Genomic DNA, 14,282 nt, shown 5'->3' with positions numbered 1-14,282 from the left:
TGTATAAAAAATTATACTTCCCATTATTGATATTATCCTGCCATGTCTTTCTTAGGAAAGACAAAGGCGCCTGGAATAGGTTATGCTCATTAAACTGTGATGCTCCACTATTTGTTCAGTTTAGACCAACATTTGCACAGCTTTCCTGGCTGCGTGCAGACAGTCGAGGAGATTTACATATCCTCTGTCTTCTTTACTGTCTTATCAGTGAATGCTTTCCTTTGCCTATCTTCTCGAGCTTGACGCTCTTGCCTGAAGAACACGACAGAATCACGTGTTCCGATCAGAGCAAAATACTTTCTGTGCCGCTCCATCGTTCAGCCTCCTTCTTGAATTCCTTGTCAGCAGGAGGAAGGAATGACTCCCGGCATTATATTAGAGAACTAAATAACGTCTCCAGGTTCAGAAGACACTGAATGACATATCTACTGAAGGGGCAATAAGGGTTGCCACTGTCCCTGTGTGCACGCATTACTCTTATACATCCATCTTTTTAACGTGATGTTCCTCATTTCCCAGTATTCCTAACCGATGCAGTCTTTTTTCATTTCCTTTTCCCAGACCTTGCTATATCAGTCAATATCTATTTTGCACACCCACAAATTCTTCTTATATCTAACACTACCATTATTGTTATTAATGTCATTATTAATATTATTGTTATTACTATTATTAGCACTGTTAGTGGCTGCAACTGAAGTAGTGCAAATACTGTCAGTATTAACTTTATTATTTCATAGTATAATTTACTCACTCTGCCACTTCAGGCACTCAAATGATTTTAATACTATTTGTCATATTAAAATAGTTATTTCTTAGGTAACAATTATGTAAATAGGTACTGTATATGTCAATCCCCGGTCCTATTTAAGAGGGGCCAGATGGCCCTAATCAGATCAGGCTAAGCAAGTAAATAATTAAATAAATAAAAAAAACCTTCTTTCCGGAGTAATTCGTTTGTCGTCTCTATAAAGGCTCTGTGAGTGAGCGGTGCCTCCTTTGTTTCAGGACGTTCCATGGGGACTCCGGAAGCTCCTTAACTGGGTACACAAGTCATACCCCGGTTACCCCATCTTCGTCACGGAGAACGGCTGGGTGGACCCTCCTGGCGTGCTCAACGACACCGGCCGCGTCCACTACCTCAGGGTGAGTGAGCATGCTATCCACAGGAGTCAGTCAACATTCTCGTCCTATTTTCGACGTCAGTTTCAGACTAGGCAGCTCTGACAAACAAAAGAATGTAAGAAGTGAGAAGGACAGTTGTCAACGAAACATCTAAGACAGACACGGTACCACGGAGAATCATGTCCCGACCACTGACATTTATTTGTTGTGTGCAGCACTTGAATCCCTATATGAATTACTAAAATAAGTAATAATGCTATGAAAGTAAATCTGGCGCAGGTGAATGGGCCAAGGAGAAGTTCTTGGTAACAGTAATGATCACACTCAAATGAAAGAAAGGATTTGGAAATATGGTACCCATAGCACAAATAACAGTATATCACCAATGGCAAAGGAAAGGAAGAATGGAGAATATAGTCTCTGAACCATGTAGCCTACCTTGGCTTTTCTTGAGGAGAAAGAGAGCGACAAGAGATGCGATGGGATTGACATAGACCTAGATGAGAAACCGAGAATGGGAGAAAATATGGAAACACCGCGAAAAAGACATGCCTGAACGTAAGCAGAGATGCTGGCCTGACCTGCAGATTGCCCTGCTGTATTCCGCCACGTGAGTCACATGTGCAGCGCCCTGAATACATCGAGAGAGTCAGTCTTGGTCAGAACAGCGTCCTGTGTAGTTGTTAGTGCGTTATGTCGTAGCTAAGTGAAATCGAACGTGGGGAAATTGTTTGTGCACGAATCCTGGGATCTTCAGTAACCAAGGGATCAATGTCTTTGGTGATTCAACACACCGAATCGAAGATTTATATAGGGAAAGCGGGAAAACTTTACATTGTAATTCGGAATAACACAGACACTGCAATATCGTAAATATCATAGGACGAAACAACGTCGTCCGCTCAATCACAACGTGGTCGAAAGTGTATGTTAAGCGATAGTGACTGATGGTCACTGAAAAGGGATGCGACGAAAAATAAAGAGGACGACAGCTGCGAAATTCACTGCAGAGCTAAATGTTGCTTTCGCGAACCCTCTCATCATCGAAACAACACGAAGACAGCTCCACAGGCGGGGAAATGCAGAGCGTGTTGGAATTCTAAAACCAGCCATCAGTGATGGAAATGCCTACCATTGGAAACTGTCGTGCCGAAGCCATTAAAACTGGATTGTTGAACAAGGCAAGAAAATCGTTTAGTCGGGTGAGTGTTGTTTCATACTGTTTTCAATATCTGGAAGAATTTAGGCCCAAATAGAGAAACATGGCAGAGGTTCGGAGATGATTAATGTGGTATTCGATGGGCCCCGTGGTTACTCTGCAAGGTAGCATTACTGCCAAGGAATGTGACCAATTTGGCTGATCAGGTCCATTCCACAGTACAGCGATTGCCCTGATTGTGCTGCTGTGTTTCAAGGCGAAAGGGCCGCTGTACGCATCGTCCAGGACTGGTGTTGTAAGCATGATGAGAAATCTCCCCTGGCCACAATAGTCACCAGGTCTCACTATTATTGAGCTTTTATGGTCTAGTTCGGAGACAATGGTGCATAATATATATCCAGATCCATCATCGTTATCTGAATTTGCCACTATTTTACAGGGTTTCATTTGCAAACAGTACATGACCTATAATTCTCCATTCTGAGACGACTGGAAGGTGTTTTAAATTCAAACGGGATTCCTACACCGTATTAGGCACTATAATGTGTTTTGCTTGTGGAGTTTCCTCATTCGTGGCCACCCTCTGTACCTGCTGAGAACGAGAAGGCTCTCTTTGTGTTTTATAAAGCTATTGACTGATTTTGAAGACATGGAACGGGAGAAACTTGTAAACATTATGAGGAAAATTAGATTGGATTAGAAAGACAGAAGACTTACTACGAGTAGTTCCCTGTGCTTAGAACAAAAGGCAGTTGTCAGAATGAAGGCGCAAGATAGCAGTTTAGTAGAACTGGGAAAAGGTGTAAGACAAACCTCAAGCCTATTTCCTACTCCTTTCAGAATGTGTTTATGATATAAGATAAGCAGTTGATAATAAAGTACAAAGGGATAACAACTGAAAGTTAGTTAGTTTGATGTTGTATATCTGAAGACAACATGATCTCCTCAGTGAAGAATGAACAAGAGCTCGAAGCCATCATGGGAAAAATACAGCATTCCGGGATGCTTATGGAATGAAAATCGATGTACACTATGTGATCAAAAGTATCCGGACACCTGGCTGGAAATGAGTTACAAGTTCGTCGCTCCCTCCATCGGTAATGCTGGAATTCAATATGGCGTTGGTCCACCTCGATGACAGCTTACACTCTCTCAGGCATCCATACGTTCAGTCACGTGCTGGAAGGTTTCTTGCGGAATGGCAGCCCATTTTTCACGGAGTGCTGCACTGAGGAGAGATATCGATGTCAGTCGGTGAAGCCTGACACGTTCGGTGCTCCAAAATATTCTACATGTGTTCTATAAGATTCAGGTCAGGACTCTGTGCAGGCCAGTCCATTGCAGGGACGCTATTGTCGTGTAACCACTCCGCCACAGGCCGTGCATTATAAAGAGGTGCTCGATCGTGTTGAAAGATGCAGTCGCCATCTCCGAATTGCTCTTCAACAGTGGGAAGCAAGAAGGTGCTTAAACATCAGTGTAGGCCCGTGCTGTGATAGAGTCACGCAAAACAACAAGGGACGCAAGGCCCCTCCACGAAAAGCACAACCACACCATAACACCACCGCCTCCGAATTTTACTGTTGGCACTACACAAGCTGGCAGATGACGTTCACCGGGAATTCGCCATATCCACATCCTGCCAGCGGATCGCCAAACTGTGTACCGTGAGTTGTCACTCCACACAAAGTTTTTGCTCTGTTCGATCGTCCAATGTTTACGCTCTTTATAGCAAAGCAGGCTACGTTTGGCATTTACCGGCGCGATGTGTGGCTTATGAGCAACCGCTAGACGATGAAATCCAAGTTTTCTCACCTCTCGCCTGACTGTCATATTACTTACAGTGGACTCTGATGCAGTTTGGAATTCCTTTGCGATGGTTTGTATAGACGTCTGCCTATTACACATTACGACCCTCTTCAACTGTCGGCGGTCTCTGTCAGCCAACAGACGAGGTCGGCCTGTACACTTTTGTGCTGTACGTGTCTCTTCAAACTTTCCACTTCACTATCCCATTGGAAACAGTGGACCTATGGATGTCTAGGAGTGTGGAAATCTCGCGTTCAGACATATGACACAAGTGACACCGAATCACCTGACCACGTTCGAAGTCCGCGAGTTTCGCGGAGCGCCCCATTTTGCTGTGTCACTATGTCTAATGACTACAGAGGTCGCTGACACGGTGTACCTGGTAGTAGGTGGCAGCACAATGCACCTAATATGAAAAACGTATGTTTTTGGGGGTGTACAGACACTTTTGATCACATAGTGTAAGAGAAACGAAAGTTATGCATACAGAAGGAGAATAAATGCTGAAAATGTTAAAAACCAGAATATTCAGGCCCAAAAATGTCTAGCAACAAGAACAGAGATTGAATGGACACGCAGGAAATATAAAGACAGACCCATAAATGATAAAACTGTCATTTACAGACAACAGTGGGACATTGTAGAGCTTGGAAATCACTAATACAACTTTCTGTAGGTATTGTTCTGTTACGTCGTTCAGTTATGTATTTTCTGAGGAACTAGAGATCCCAGAGGTTGCGGTCTTTTGAAATGTAAATCTGATAAAGAATGAAAACGATAAAATACGAAGACCTCTGTTGTAACCAATGGTAAGCGAGAAATTGATTCTTTTGAGAAGTTGCGCAGTAAAGGTAGAATAAAATCTCATAAATAAGATATTTCAAGTTCATACAATGTGATTCTGCAACGATATATTTTTAAAACGGTAAATTCAATCCAAAATTTAATTCTTAAGTGTTTGTCAATGGATACAATGGGTAAAAACTGTAGAAGAAGACAGATATTAGAATACATCCAGCAAATAACTGAGGACGCTGGTTGTAATTTCTACTCTGAAATGGAACCGTTGAAACTGGCCAGGGATTCGTTGCAAGCCGCATCAAACCAGTCAGAAGATTGCTGACAAAAAAGTCCATATGCGAACCGAATACACTTAACATGGATTTTATATGACGCTGCAGGACTACGCTGTGTAGAGCAAGTACGTGTGATACATAAACTATGAACGCAGGAGATAGTTGCAAATGCAAAGTATTAGATATAGCTAGCAAATGTGTAGTACGAAAAAGATAAATTATTTGCATAGAATTGACGTATTTCAAGGAAATATATAAGTTACGTATGATCTCAGAGAATCTTTGGGATGATCAGCAGCTTCCATAAGAAATGGAAGCAGATGAGACTACATAGTTTAATATGCTATGAAATAAAACGGAAAACGTTAATATTTCGGGTGACTTTATGCCATATTCTGTTACTTTTTTCTGTCTGCCACTTTCTAAATGACTGTACAGGTATCGGTAACATGTGCTAGAAACTACAGTAAACTGAATAGTGGCGCCGTGTTTATAGGAAATAACCTGCTAGCCAATCATTGTTTAAGGCTCCTCTGTATGGCATTATTTATTACAGACGTAGGGCCGTCTTTTTTTTTGAGGTAGTTAATATAGTCTGTCAATTTGAATGGTTCTTTGGGCTTAAGACACACAAAAATTTAGTCAATATTGTTTGGTAACAACTTGAAACTATTAAAAAGGGCGATAATTAAGCATAAGAAGAAGACTATATCGATAAACACAAAATTAAGATGTTACCAGAGAGGGAATGACCCTGAGGCTTGTGCATAGGAGAAAGATTTACCCTTGGAAGAAGAGGACTCCTTAGGAAGCTAGATCTTGTGGAACGAAGGATTCTCAGGAGAAAGATGGGACCTCGAAGAACAGAGGACGTTAACTAAAGAATACAGGCAAACCGAGAACTGAGTGCCACGATAGTGAGGGTTTTGCACACTGTCAGGAAAAGGATGCGTCCTTAGAACAGATCACGGGAGACTGACACAATAGATAATACAGTTTCTTGTGAACGAGAGAATAAAAGTACTCTGTATCCGAGGCTTTCAGAAGGATTTGGAAAAAAGGGAAATACAGGAAACAGAAATTTTTCAACAGGGTGACGTTCAAATCAAACACCGAGATTGGCTTAATTTTCCAGAACTCCATTAGACACAGAACCGGAACAACATGGCCACAAATGAGAAGAAAGTTTCAAACTATGAGAATGAAATAATAGCGGATAGGGATGAAAACCAGAAGAAAATGAATTGGTCCGAAATGTCGAATTTGTCAAATGACGAAAAGAAAAAGAAAAAGGAGGAGAACAGCAAGAGAAATGTTTCAAGACGAAAGCTCCACAAAATAATGTTCAAAATTGATCCCACACTGAAAAACATATTAAATATTTTTTTGCCAATATCACAAAACACAGTCGATTAGACAAAGAAAAATGTAGAAAGTAATCGTCTAACAGAATCAGAGGGCGGGTCGCCAGACAAAAAATTAATTACCCTCTCAACCACAAACAATGCTCTTTCAAGATGGATCTTATTGCTGTTTATACATCATCTGTGTCTCACATTAAGAATGGTACCCAACTATCAAAGGGCAGCGAAACAGACAGTTTTCGTCACATGTCAGTGACTAGGAGCAGCTATGCCTCGGCCGGATAATTGACTTCACTGATTGCCGCTTCTTGTCCCACATTTCCAACCACTGATCCTCCATCAAGCATTTGATTTTGTACCTCAGCAGTGAGATCACTCATGAGGGGGAGCTATTTCGTCTTCAGGTAACTACCAAATATACCTGAGGGCTTGTATCAATCACGGTCCAGTTCTCCATAACTATGCCCTCAGTGTCCAAATTAAATAGTTTGAGCGTTTAAGTACACAATGACGAATGTTGATGGGAACCGTTGAACGAAAAACTTTCGGAGTGTTGTAAGTTCTGGTAATATCCAGACATGTTTTATCAGTGTTCCACTAGTCGCTCGGATATCCATACTGCACGACAGCTGGAACAAAATGAATGACATCCATCCATAACATACTTGTGATGTAGACACTGATTCTTTGTGACCTCATAATGACGCTCTTGTTTGTTGCAGGGCTACGTGTCAGCTATCTTGCGCGCCATCAACGAGGATGGTGTTCCAATGATTGGCTACACGCACTGGAGTCTCATCGATAACCTGGAATGGATATATGGCTACTCGTGAGTATTGTCGATAATAATGATCTAAGAATGCAGAGCTAGATGAAACCCCATAGCAGATAAGTGCAACAGTTTGTCTATTTAGATTTCTGTGTAGCACTGAAATGTGCACTGTAAAATTTTCCTGAAATTATCACCTTTATTTCCGCTTGCCAGATGTGATGGATACACTAATACCAGTGCACTGTCTCACGATCATTCCACTGTTAGTGTCACTGCACTACCTGTTTCCAACTGCAACTTATAGGAGCACCTCAGCAAAAAGCTCTTGCACTGATGTCCATAATATTCGTTCTCGTATTTCTGTCAGATTTACGAAACATTTCTTAATCTCTTATTAACTGTTGAGATCGTTCCTACAACTGAAAGATGATGTCTGTTCAGATTTCACGAAAGTCTCATAAGAGTGGTGTTAGCAGCGCCAGCTTGAGAACGCAAATCAGGTTTGCTGTAACGGTCGTGAGCGTTATTTACCTTTGAGATTGGATGTAGTGAGTTCATGTTATTCAAGGTTGCCTTTAAGGCGACAAAGACGCCATTATTAATACCTTACTGATTTTGAACGAGGTTGTTTAATAGGGTGACGAAAATATGTATGTTCGTTCTGCGATACTATAGAAAGACTTGGCAGGAAAGTAGCCACTGTACACGATTGCTGGCAGCGGTGGTCAAGAAACTGTACGGTCGCAAGAAGACTGGGACCCGGACGGTCAAGTGGCGCTACCGAATGGGAAGACAATCGTTTTCGGCGTATGGTTCTGGCGCATCGTACCGCATCTGCAGCAGCAATTTGATTGGCAGTTGGTATCACAGTGACACAACGACCTATTGTGAATCGATTACTTGAAGGACAGTTCCGAGCCAGACGCGCTATAGCGTGCTTACCACTGACACCAAACCACCGTCATTTTCGACTTGAGTGGTGTCAAGTGAAAGGTCAGTGGAGGGCAGGGTGGAGGTCTGTTGTGTTTTATGATGAAAGCTGTCTCTACCTCAGTGGCAGTGATAACCGTGTGTTGGTTAGAGAGAGCCAGTCGAGTGCCTGCAACCATCCTGTTTGCATGCTACACACAGCGGACCTGCACCTGGAGTTTTGGTCTGGGGTGCGATTTCGTATGACAGCAGGAGCACTATCCCACACACTAACAACAAATCTGTAGATCAGTCTGCTGATTCGCCCTGTTGTGCTGCCATTCATGAATAGGATTACCGGGCGTGTTTTCCAGCAGGATAACGCTCGTTCACATACCGTTGTTGTAACCCATCTACAGAGTGTCAACATGTTTCCTTGGCCTGCTCGATCACCATACCTGTCTCCAATCGAGCACACGTGTGATTTCAACAGACAAGAACTCCAGCATCATCCACAAACAGCATTAACAGTCCGTGTATTGACTGACCGAATGCAACAGGCATGGAAATACATCGCACTAACTGACATTCGGCACCTGTACAACACAGTGCATGCACGTTTGCTGGCTAACATTCAACATTCTGGCATCTACAGAGCTTTTCACTGTGCCAGCATTTTACATTTGCTGTGTCATATCTCGCCCTTACATTAACCTGTGAGCTTGCTCTATTAATCACTTACATATATTACCTAAATAGTGTATTCCCTAAATTTCATTACTCTACATTAATTATTGTTTGGTGTTGCGATTTTTTTCCCCTGTCGTGTGTATTACCGCAATTTTTCTCCGAAATCAATGACTATTCTGTGTTGCACTACCTACATACACCATGACCCGTTTAACGTCCACAGCTAGAAAATTTCTGTGAATTACGATTGGCGGCGATACGCAACTATGATCCTGCCAGATACAGAGCTGATCCAGAAAGTAAGTAGTGTTTGCGCATGTCTCCCGCCCATCTGACTTCACGTTTGTCGCAAATGGGCATTTACATCCTTGAACTTGATAACGAAGTAGCTTAGCAACGCGGGTTGTCCAGAAAATAACTTCCGATAGGTCGCGAAATGGACACCACAGTGAAAACCCGATGAAGCTTCGCACAGATGTGTTGGGTAGCGTCTCCAGTATGACCGTCGATCGCATCAAGACGCTCTTTTCAGTTGTGAGCGCACAGTAAGCGAGTGAAGGTGCCTAGAACAACGATGTCTCCCGCCTAGTAGGAGAGCCTGCTGAGAGGCTTCGCCTTAATGAATGCAGCCCGCCTAACACAACTGCCACGCACTTCCTTCTTCATGGCGATTGTCAGCCGCACTGTGCAGGGGCAGTGAAGACGCTCCTGCAGCCTTTCCGGTGGGAACTGTTAGATCACTCACAACACAGCCCTAATTGGCTCGTTCTGAGTATCGTCTCTGTTCACACGAAACGCTGGATACGAAGACAACTCTTAGGCGCAGGCTACGCGCTGTAGACAAGTGTAGAGAATTATCGGAAAGCACACGCGACTGCCTTCTATGACGACGGTGTCGGACATTTGGTATTAAGCTCCGACAAATGTCTAAGTCGGAGCGGCGACTATGTAGAGAAGTACCTGGAGAGTGTAGCTAACTCTTGGAAATAAAGTGTTTCTGATTTTCACTGTGGTTTCCATTTAGCGACCGATCGGAACTTACTTTCTGGACAACCCTCGTATTTTATTTCATTATGATAACGCCTGAAATCATTATTGGTCAGTGATCAAGCTTGAAATAAAGGATCGGCCCGTCAGCTGTGAAATGAGAAGCATTATCAAGTTTCTGAATGCCAGAAAGTTTGATCTTGTAACATTTATCTGTTATACGTCAAACTCACGAAAAGCACGTGAGAGGTGAAGGTATAGTGCGAGTTTTCGTCAGGATATTTAACGCAAGAACCAAGAATATCCACGATGCGGGACGCAGTGGGATGCCCATCGTTGATTACCGAAGAACTGGCTCGTTGCATCGACAAGCAAGTTCGTTGCAACATAACGGTTAAGAATTCTGATTTGTCAATGCATCTTCAAAACATTTCACTGGTTTATTACATGTCACTGTGACTTACACTACAAAAATTTGTGTTTGCGATGGGTAGCGAAAACTGACGTTCAAAAAGGTAACGGAGCAGCCTTGGAGTTTTTGCAGCGTTGCGCGACAAACGGAAATGATTTTTTGAAACGGATTGACACAGTTGATGAGACAGGAATTTGTCACGACACCGGAAACGAAATGGCAGCCACTGGAATGGCGGTATACCGGTTCCCCGAAAACCAAGAGAGCAAAGCCAAGTCTTTCTTCAAGAAAAATCATGTGCACCGTGTTTTGGGACAGTCAAGGAATTTCATTAGTGGACTGGATGGAACGAGGCGCAACAATCACCACTGCAGCTAACTGTGAGGCACTGAAAAAATTATGGCGCGTGGTAGAACAGAGGAGATGGACATCTTACCGATTTGTGGTACTGTGTTCGGGCATGACAATTCGTATACGCACCTCGTAACGATGAAGCTGGTTGATTCCTCTCGCTGGGAACAATTCAGTCGTCTTCTTTACAGTCCGGACTTAGCTCTGTCCGACTTCCATTTCTTTTCTCATCTCAAGAAATTTATTGCCAGCCAGCACTTTGGAAGTGATGATGATGTCCAGGTAAATGTCCAAATCTGATTCACGCCCTAGGCGCCCGAATTCTGCAAAGCGGGTAGGTAGCGATTGCTGCCAAGATAGCGCTCGCACCTTAATTCGCACGGTGAATATGTCGAAAAGCAGTAAAAGGTGTATAGATTGTTTCGTAATGAAATAAAAATGAAAACAAACTGTTAATCTTTTATAAATTTCGAAACGGTGCTTACTTGCTGGATCAACTTTGTAGTTATTTTTCCTTGTCAGGTCCCCACTTGTTTTTGTATTTTCTCATGTCTTCAGTTATCTTTAGTTAAGCGCTATCTGAAAAAAGAGGCTGCACAAATAATAGGATAGATTTTGATAAAATTTCAAAGCGGTGCGGAGATCTATAGCTGTATATTATTGACCTTCATTTGGAAGCAGTCAACTTATACAAACACTTGCGTGTAATAATTTGTAGGACATGAAATAGAATGGTTGCATAGGCTCGCCAGCCGTGGTGGCCGAGCGGTTCTAGGCGCTACAGTCTGGAACCGCGCGACCGCTACGGTCGCAGGTTCGAATCCTGCCTCGGGCATAGATGTGTGTGATGTCCTTAGGTTAGTTAGGTTTAAGCAGTTCTAAGTTCTAGTGGACTGATGACCTCAGAAGTTAAGTCTCATAGTGCTCAGAGCCATTTGAACCTTTTTTTGCATAGGCTCTATTGTAGGTAAAGCAGGGGGTAAACTTCAGTTCGTTCGCTCTGGGCAGCGGGAAAACGCAGTGAGTCTACTAAGGAGGCTGGTTTCTAACACTTGCCCCACCCATCCTAAAATACTGATCAGGTGTATGGGACTTGTGCCAAATAAGACTAACAGAGGGTGCTGAATGTATACAAGAAAGTGATGCTGAAGAAGCTAAGGCGCTTGTATATAGAAGCCGCTATCCTGAAAAAGCCAAAAAGTTTCAAGTAATAGCATAGGTGACGAATCTAGGAATACACTACAAACGCCTACATATCATTTGCGCAGGGGCAACGAAGATATGACCAGACTAATTACAGTGGACGGTATAGACGTAAATGTAGATGTAGATGAAGTAGATATAGAATCCCGCACAGAACCTCTGTCGTCCACCTATCACACTTTCACCTCGCTACTTCTCCCATCTAGCTCCATATAATTTTCATTCTGGCAGTAATTACATCTTCTCCTCCAGTTTGTTCCCAAACTGATTTTCTGTTCTGTGAGTAATTCCCAACATGTGTAACCCGCTGTTGTTGGATGGTTACAACTTTTAAAGTCCGTGATTCGCTACCATGTTTTTAGTTGAGGTACGCAATAAGCACTGCATAAGGCGCAGCACTTTTCCACAGACTGAAGTTCGGACTGCACTCCGTGGACTACGACGATCCAGAAAGACCCAGGACGCAGAAGGCTTCGGCGAAAGTCATCGCAGACATCTACAAGAACAAGGCCGTGCCGTGGGAGGATTTCCAGAACGCCGACACCACGCCACCATCTTAATTTCCATGTGCATATGTTATCAGTGGAGCGCAAGTGCCAAATAAATTTTGCATTCTGACAGACATCATGCTGTGTAGTTTTATGCACCACAACCCGTCCACATTCAGCACAACAACAGGTACTAAGCATTAACAGTACTTCCTCTACATGGTTACTTGTAACTACTTTACAACATACAACAAAAATGGTTCAAATGGCTCTGAGCACTATGGGACTCAACTGCTGTGGTCATCAGTCCCCTAGAACTTAGAACTACTTAAACCTAACTAACCTAAGGACATCACACACACCCATGCCCGAGGCAGGATTTGAACCTGCGATCGTAGCAGCAGCGCGGCTCCGGACTGGAGCGCCTAGACAACATACAGCACTCCCGCCTGCAGTAAAATGATAAAATGCCTTAAAGCAGTTGAATATTCTGCCATCATTCCCTTTAAATTTTCCTGATTCATGTTCAAGTGTATCTGTCATATATTACTGACTCCGAATCCTGACGATGGATTTTTTTTTTCACTTTCTGAACTCAGAACATTGGACATGTAGCATTTGGATTCCCAGCCCGTAACTGAGTACTCACGACATTCTTCACACTTTCCATTTGCAACAGCTAAGCAGCATACTTCTTGATGGCAGTTTCAAGTTGTGACAAACGTATTCCTGAAATTTCATATCCTCCAAGTAGATCACGGGTTTACGTTACTTCGTCCTCACAGATTTGCGCTCCAGGATTTTTCTTCGAAATACTATATACAAGTCTGTGATGGAATGCAGGAGCTGTAGTTCAAGAGAAGAAGTTTCTCAGTGTCCAGCTACACCATTCGACCATGACTTTCGCTACAAGGAGCTATAGTAGAAGGGGTCTATACTACAAGTTGTAGAAGCCAGTGTGTCACTTCGGTTTACCGTGATAGTTTCAAGTATCTTCTAGTATAAATCTTCTCGCACATTTTCTAACCATGTAGCGTTTGACATGTTCAATCATAAAGTGAGAGTAGCACGTGGAGTGATCATTTCTCCCTCACTACACACCTGGTGTGCAACCGATGTTGAACACGCAAATATATGGAACGGAGGATTGGCGTTTGTAGTGAAACAATTCTCAAACAACGTTGAAATCAGGGCCTACCGTACAAATTATTTTTGAAATTTCCTTCGAAACGACAGTTAGCGTAACAAAGAATGACTGTGGTAAAGTATCACTACCCTACCACAAAAATTTAATATCACATTCTATTGCCACCACCTGTGTATAGAACCTGACTATCGACGCTGTGCAGCGACACACATTTGTTTCCGTTTTTCACCCAGAAGTAAAATATGGAATATAAAACGCTAATATTTGGAGCGGTTGCGGTCCTGTCTTTCAGCATTCCGTAATCACACCGCGAGGCACAAAAATCATATAAAAGTATAGCCTCTAAAATATTTAACAGATAAATTTATAAAAACGAAGCAAACAAATTTTGTAAAATACTGTTCATAAAAATGCAATTTAAATGAGCACAATTCTTTGAAACGACGACTCACAACGCCAAATTACTCTAACTGAACACCAAATGCATTGCAGCTGTAAGACAAAAAAAAACACATTCACTTCTACATTCGTGTCAGCACAGTCACCCTGGATTCATACGCTCCCATTTATTCAACACTGATTATAATAAATTATAGCAGTCCCTCTAAGTTAGCGCAATTTATTGGCAGAAACCATATCTTATTTCACTGTGCAAGTTGCTAGGTACAATGGAACATTACTTTTTGTATAATTTTTAGCCAGTAATTATTTAAATAGATTTTTGACTAAATAGTCACGCTATTAATTACAAAAGCAACAATGGTTCGGCTGAGGCACACTGCCCGTAACT

The 14,282-nt window shown here is 42.5% G+C and overlaps 1 protein-coding gene across 1 annotated transcript in view; it reads left to right on the top strand.

Annotated features, from left to right (window-relative positions):
- LOC126199711 (myrosinase 1-like) overlaps positions 1-12,417 on the top strand; it is a 51,372-nt gene extending 38,955 nt beyond the window's left edge. The window contains exons 9-11 of the mRNA XM_049936638.1: positions 1,009-1,146; positions 7,256-7,362; positions 12,267-12,417. Of these exons, the coding sequence (XP_049792595.1) occupies positions 1,009-1,146; positions 7,256-7,362; positions 12,267-12,417 (396 nt within the window). The remainder of the gene's footprint in view (positions 1-1,008; positions 1,147-7,255; positions 7,363-12,266) is intronic.
- The last annotated feature ends 1,865 nt before the right edge of the window (positions 12,418-14,282 follow it).

Source organism: Schistocerca nitens, chromosome 8, assembly GCF_023898315.1.
Source record: "Schistocerca nitens isolate TAMUIC-IGC-003100 chromosome 8, iqSchNite1.1, whole genome shotgun sequence".
Classification (NCBI taxonomy): domain Eukaryota; kingdom Metazoa; phylum Arthropoda; class Insecta; order Orthoptera; family Acrididae; genus Schistocerca; species Schistocerca nitens.
Note: the sequence above shows the minus strand (reverse complement) of the source record. Positions and strands in the feature narration are given on the sequence as shown.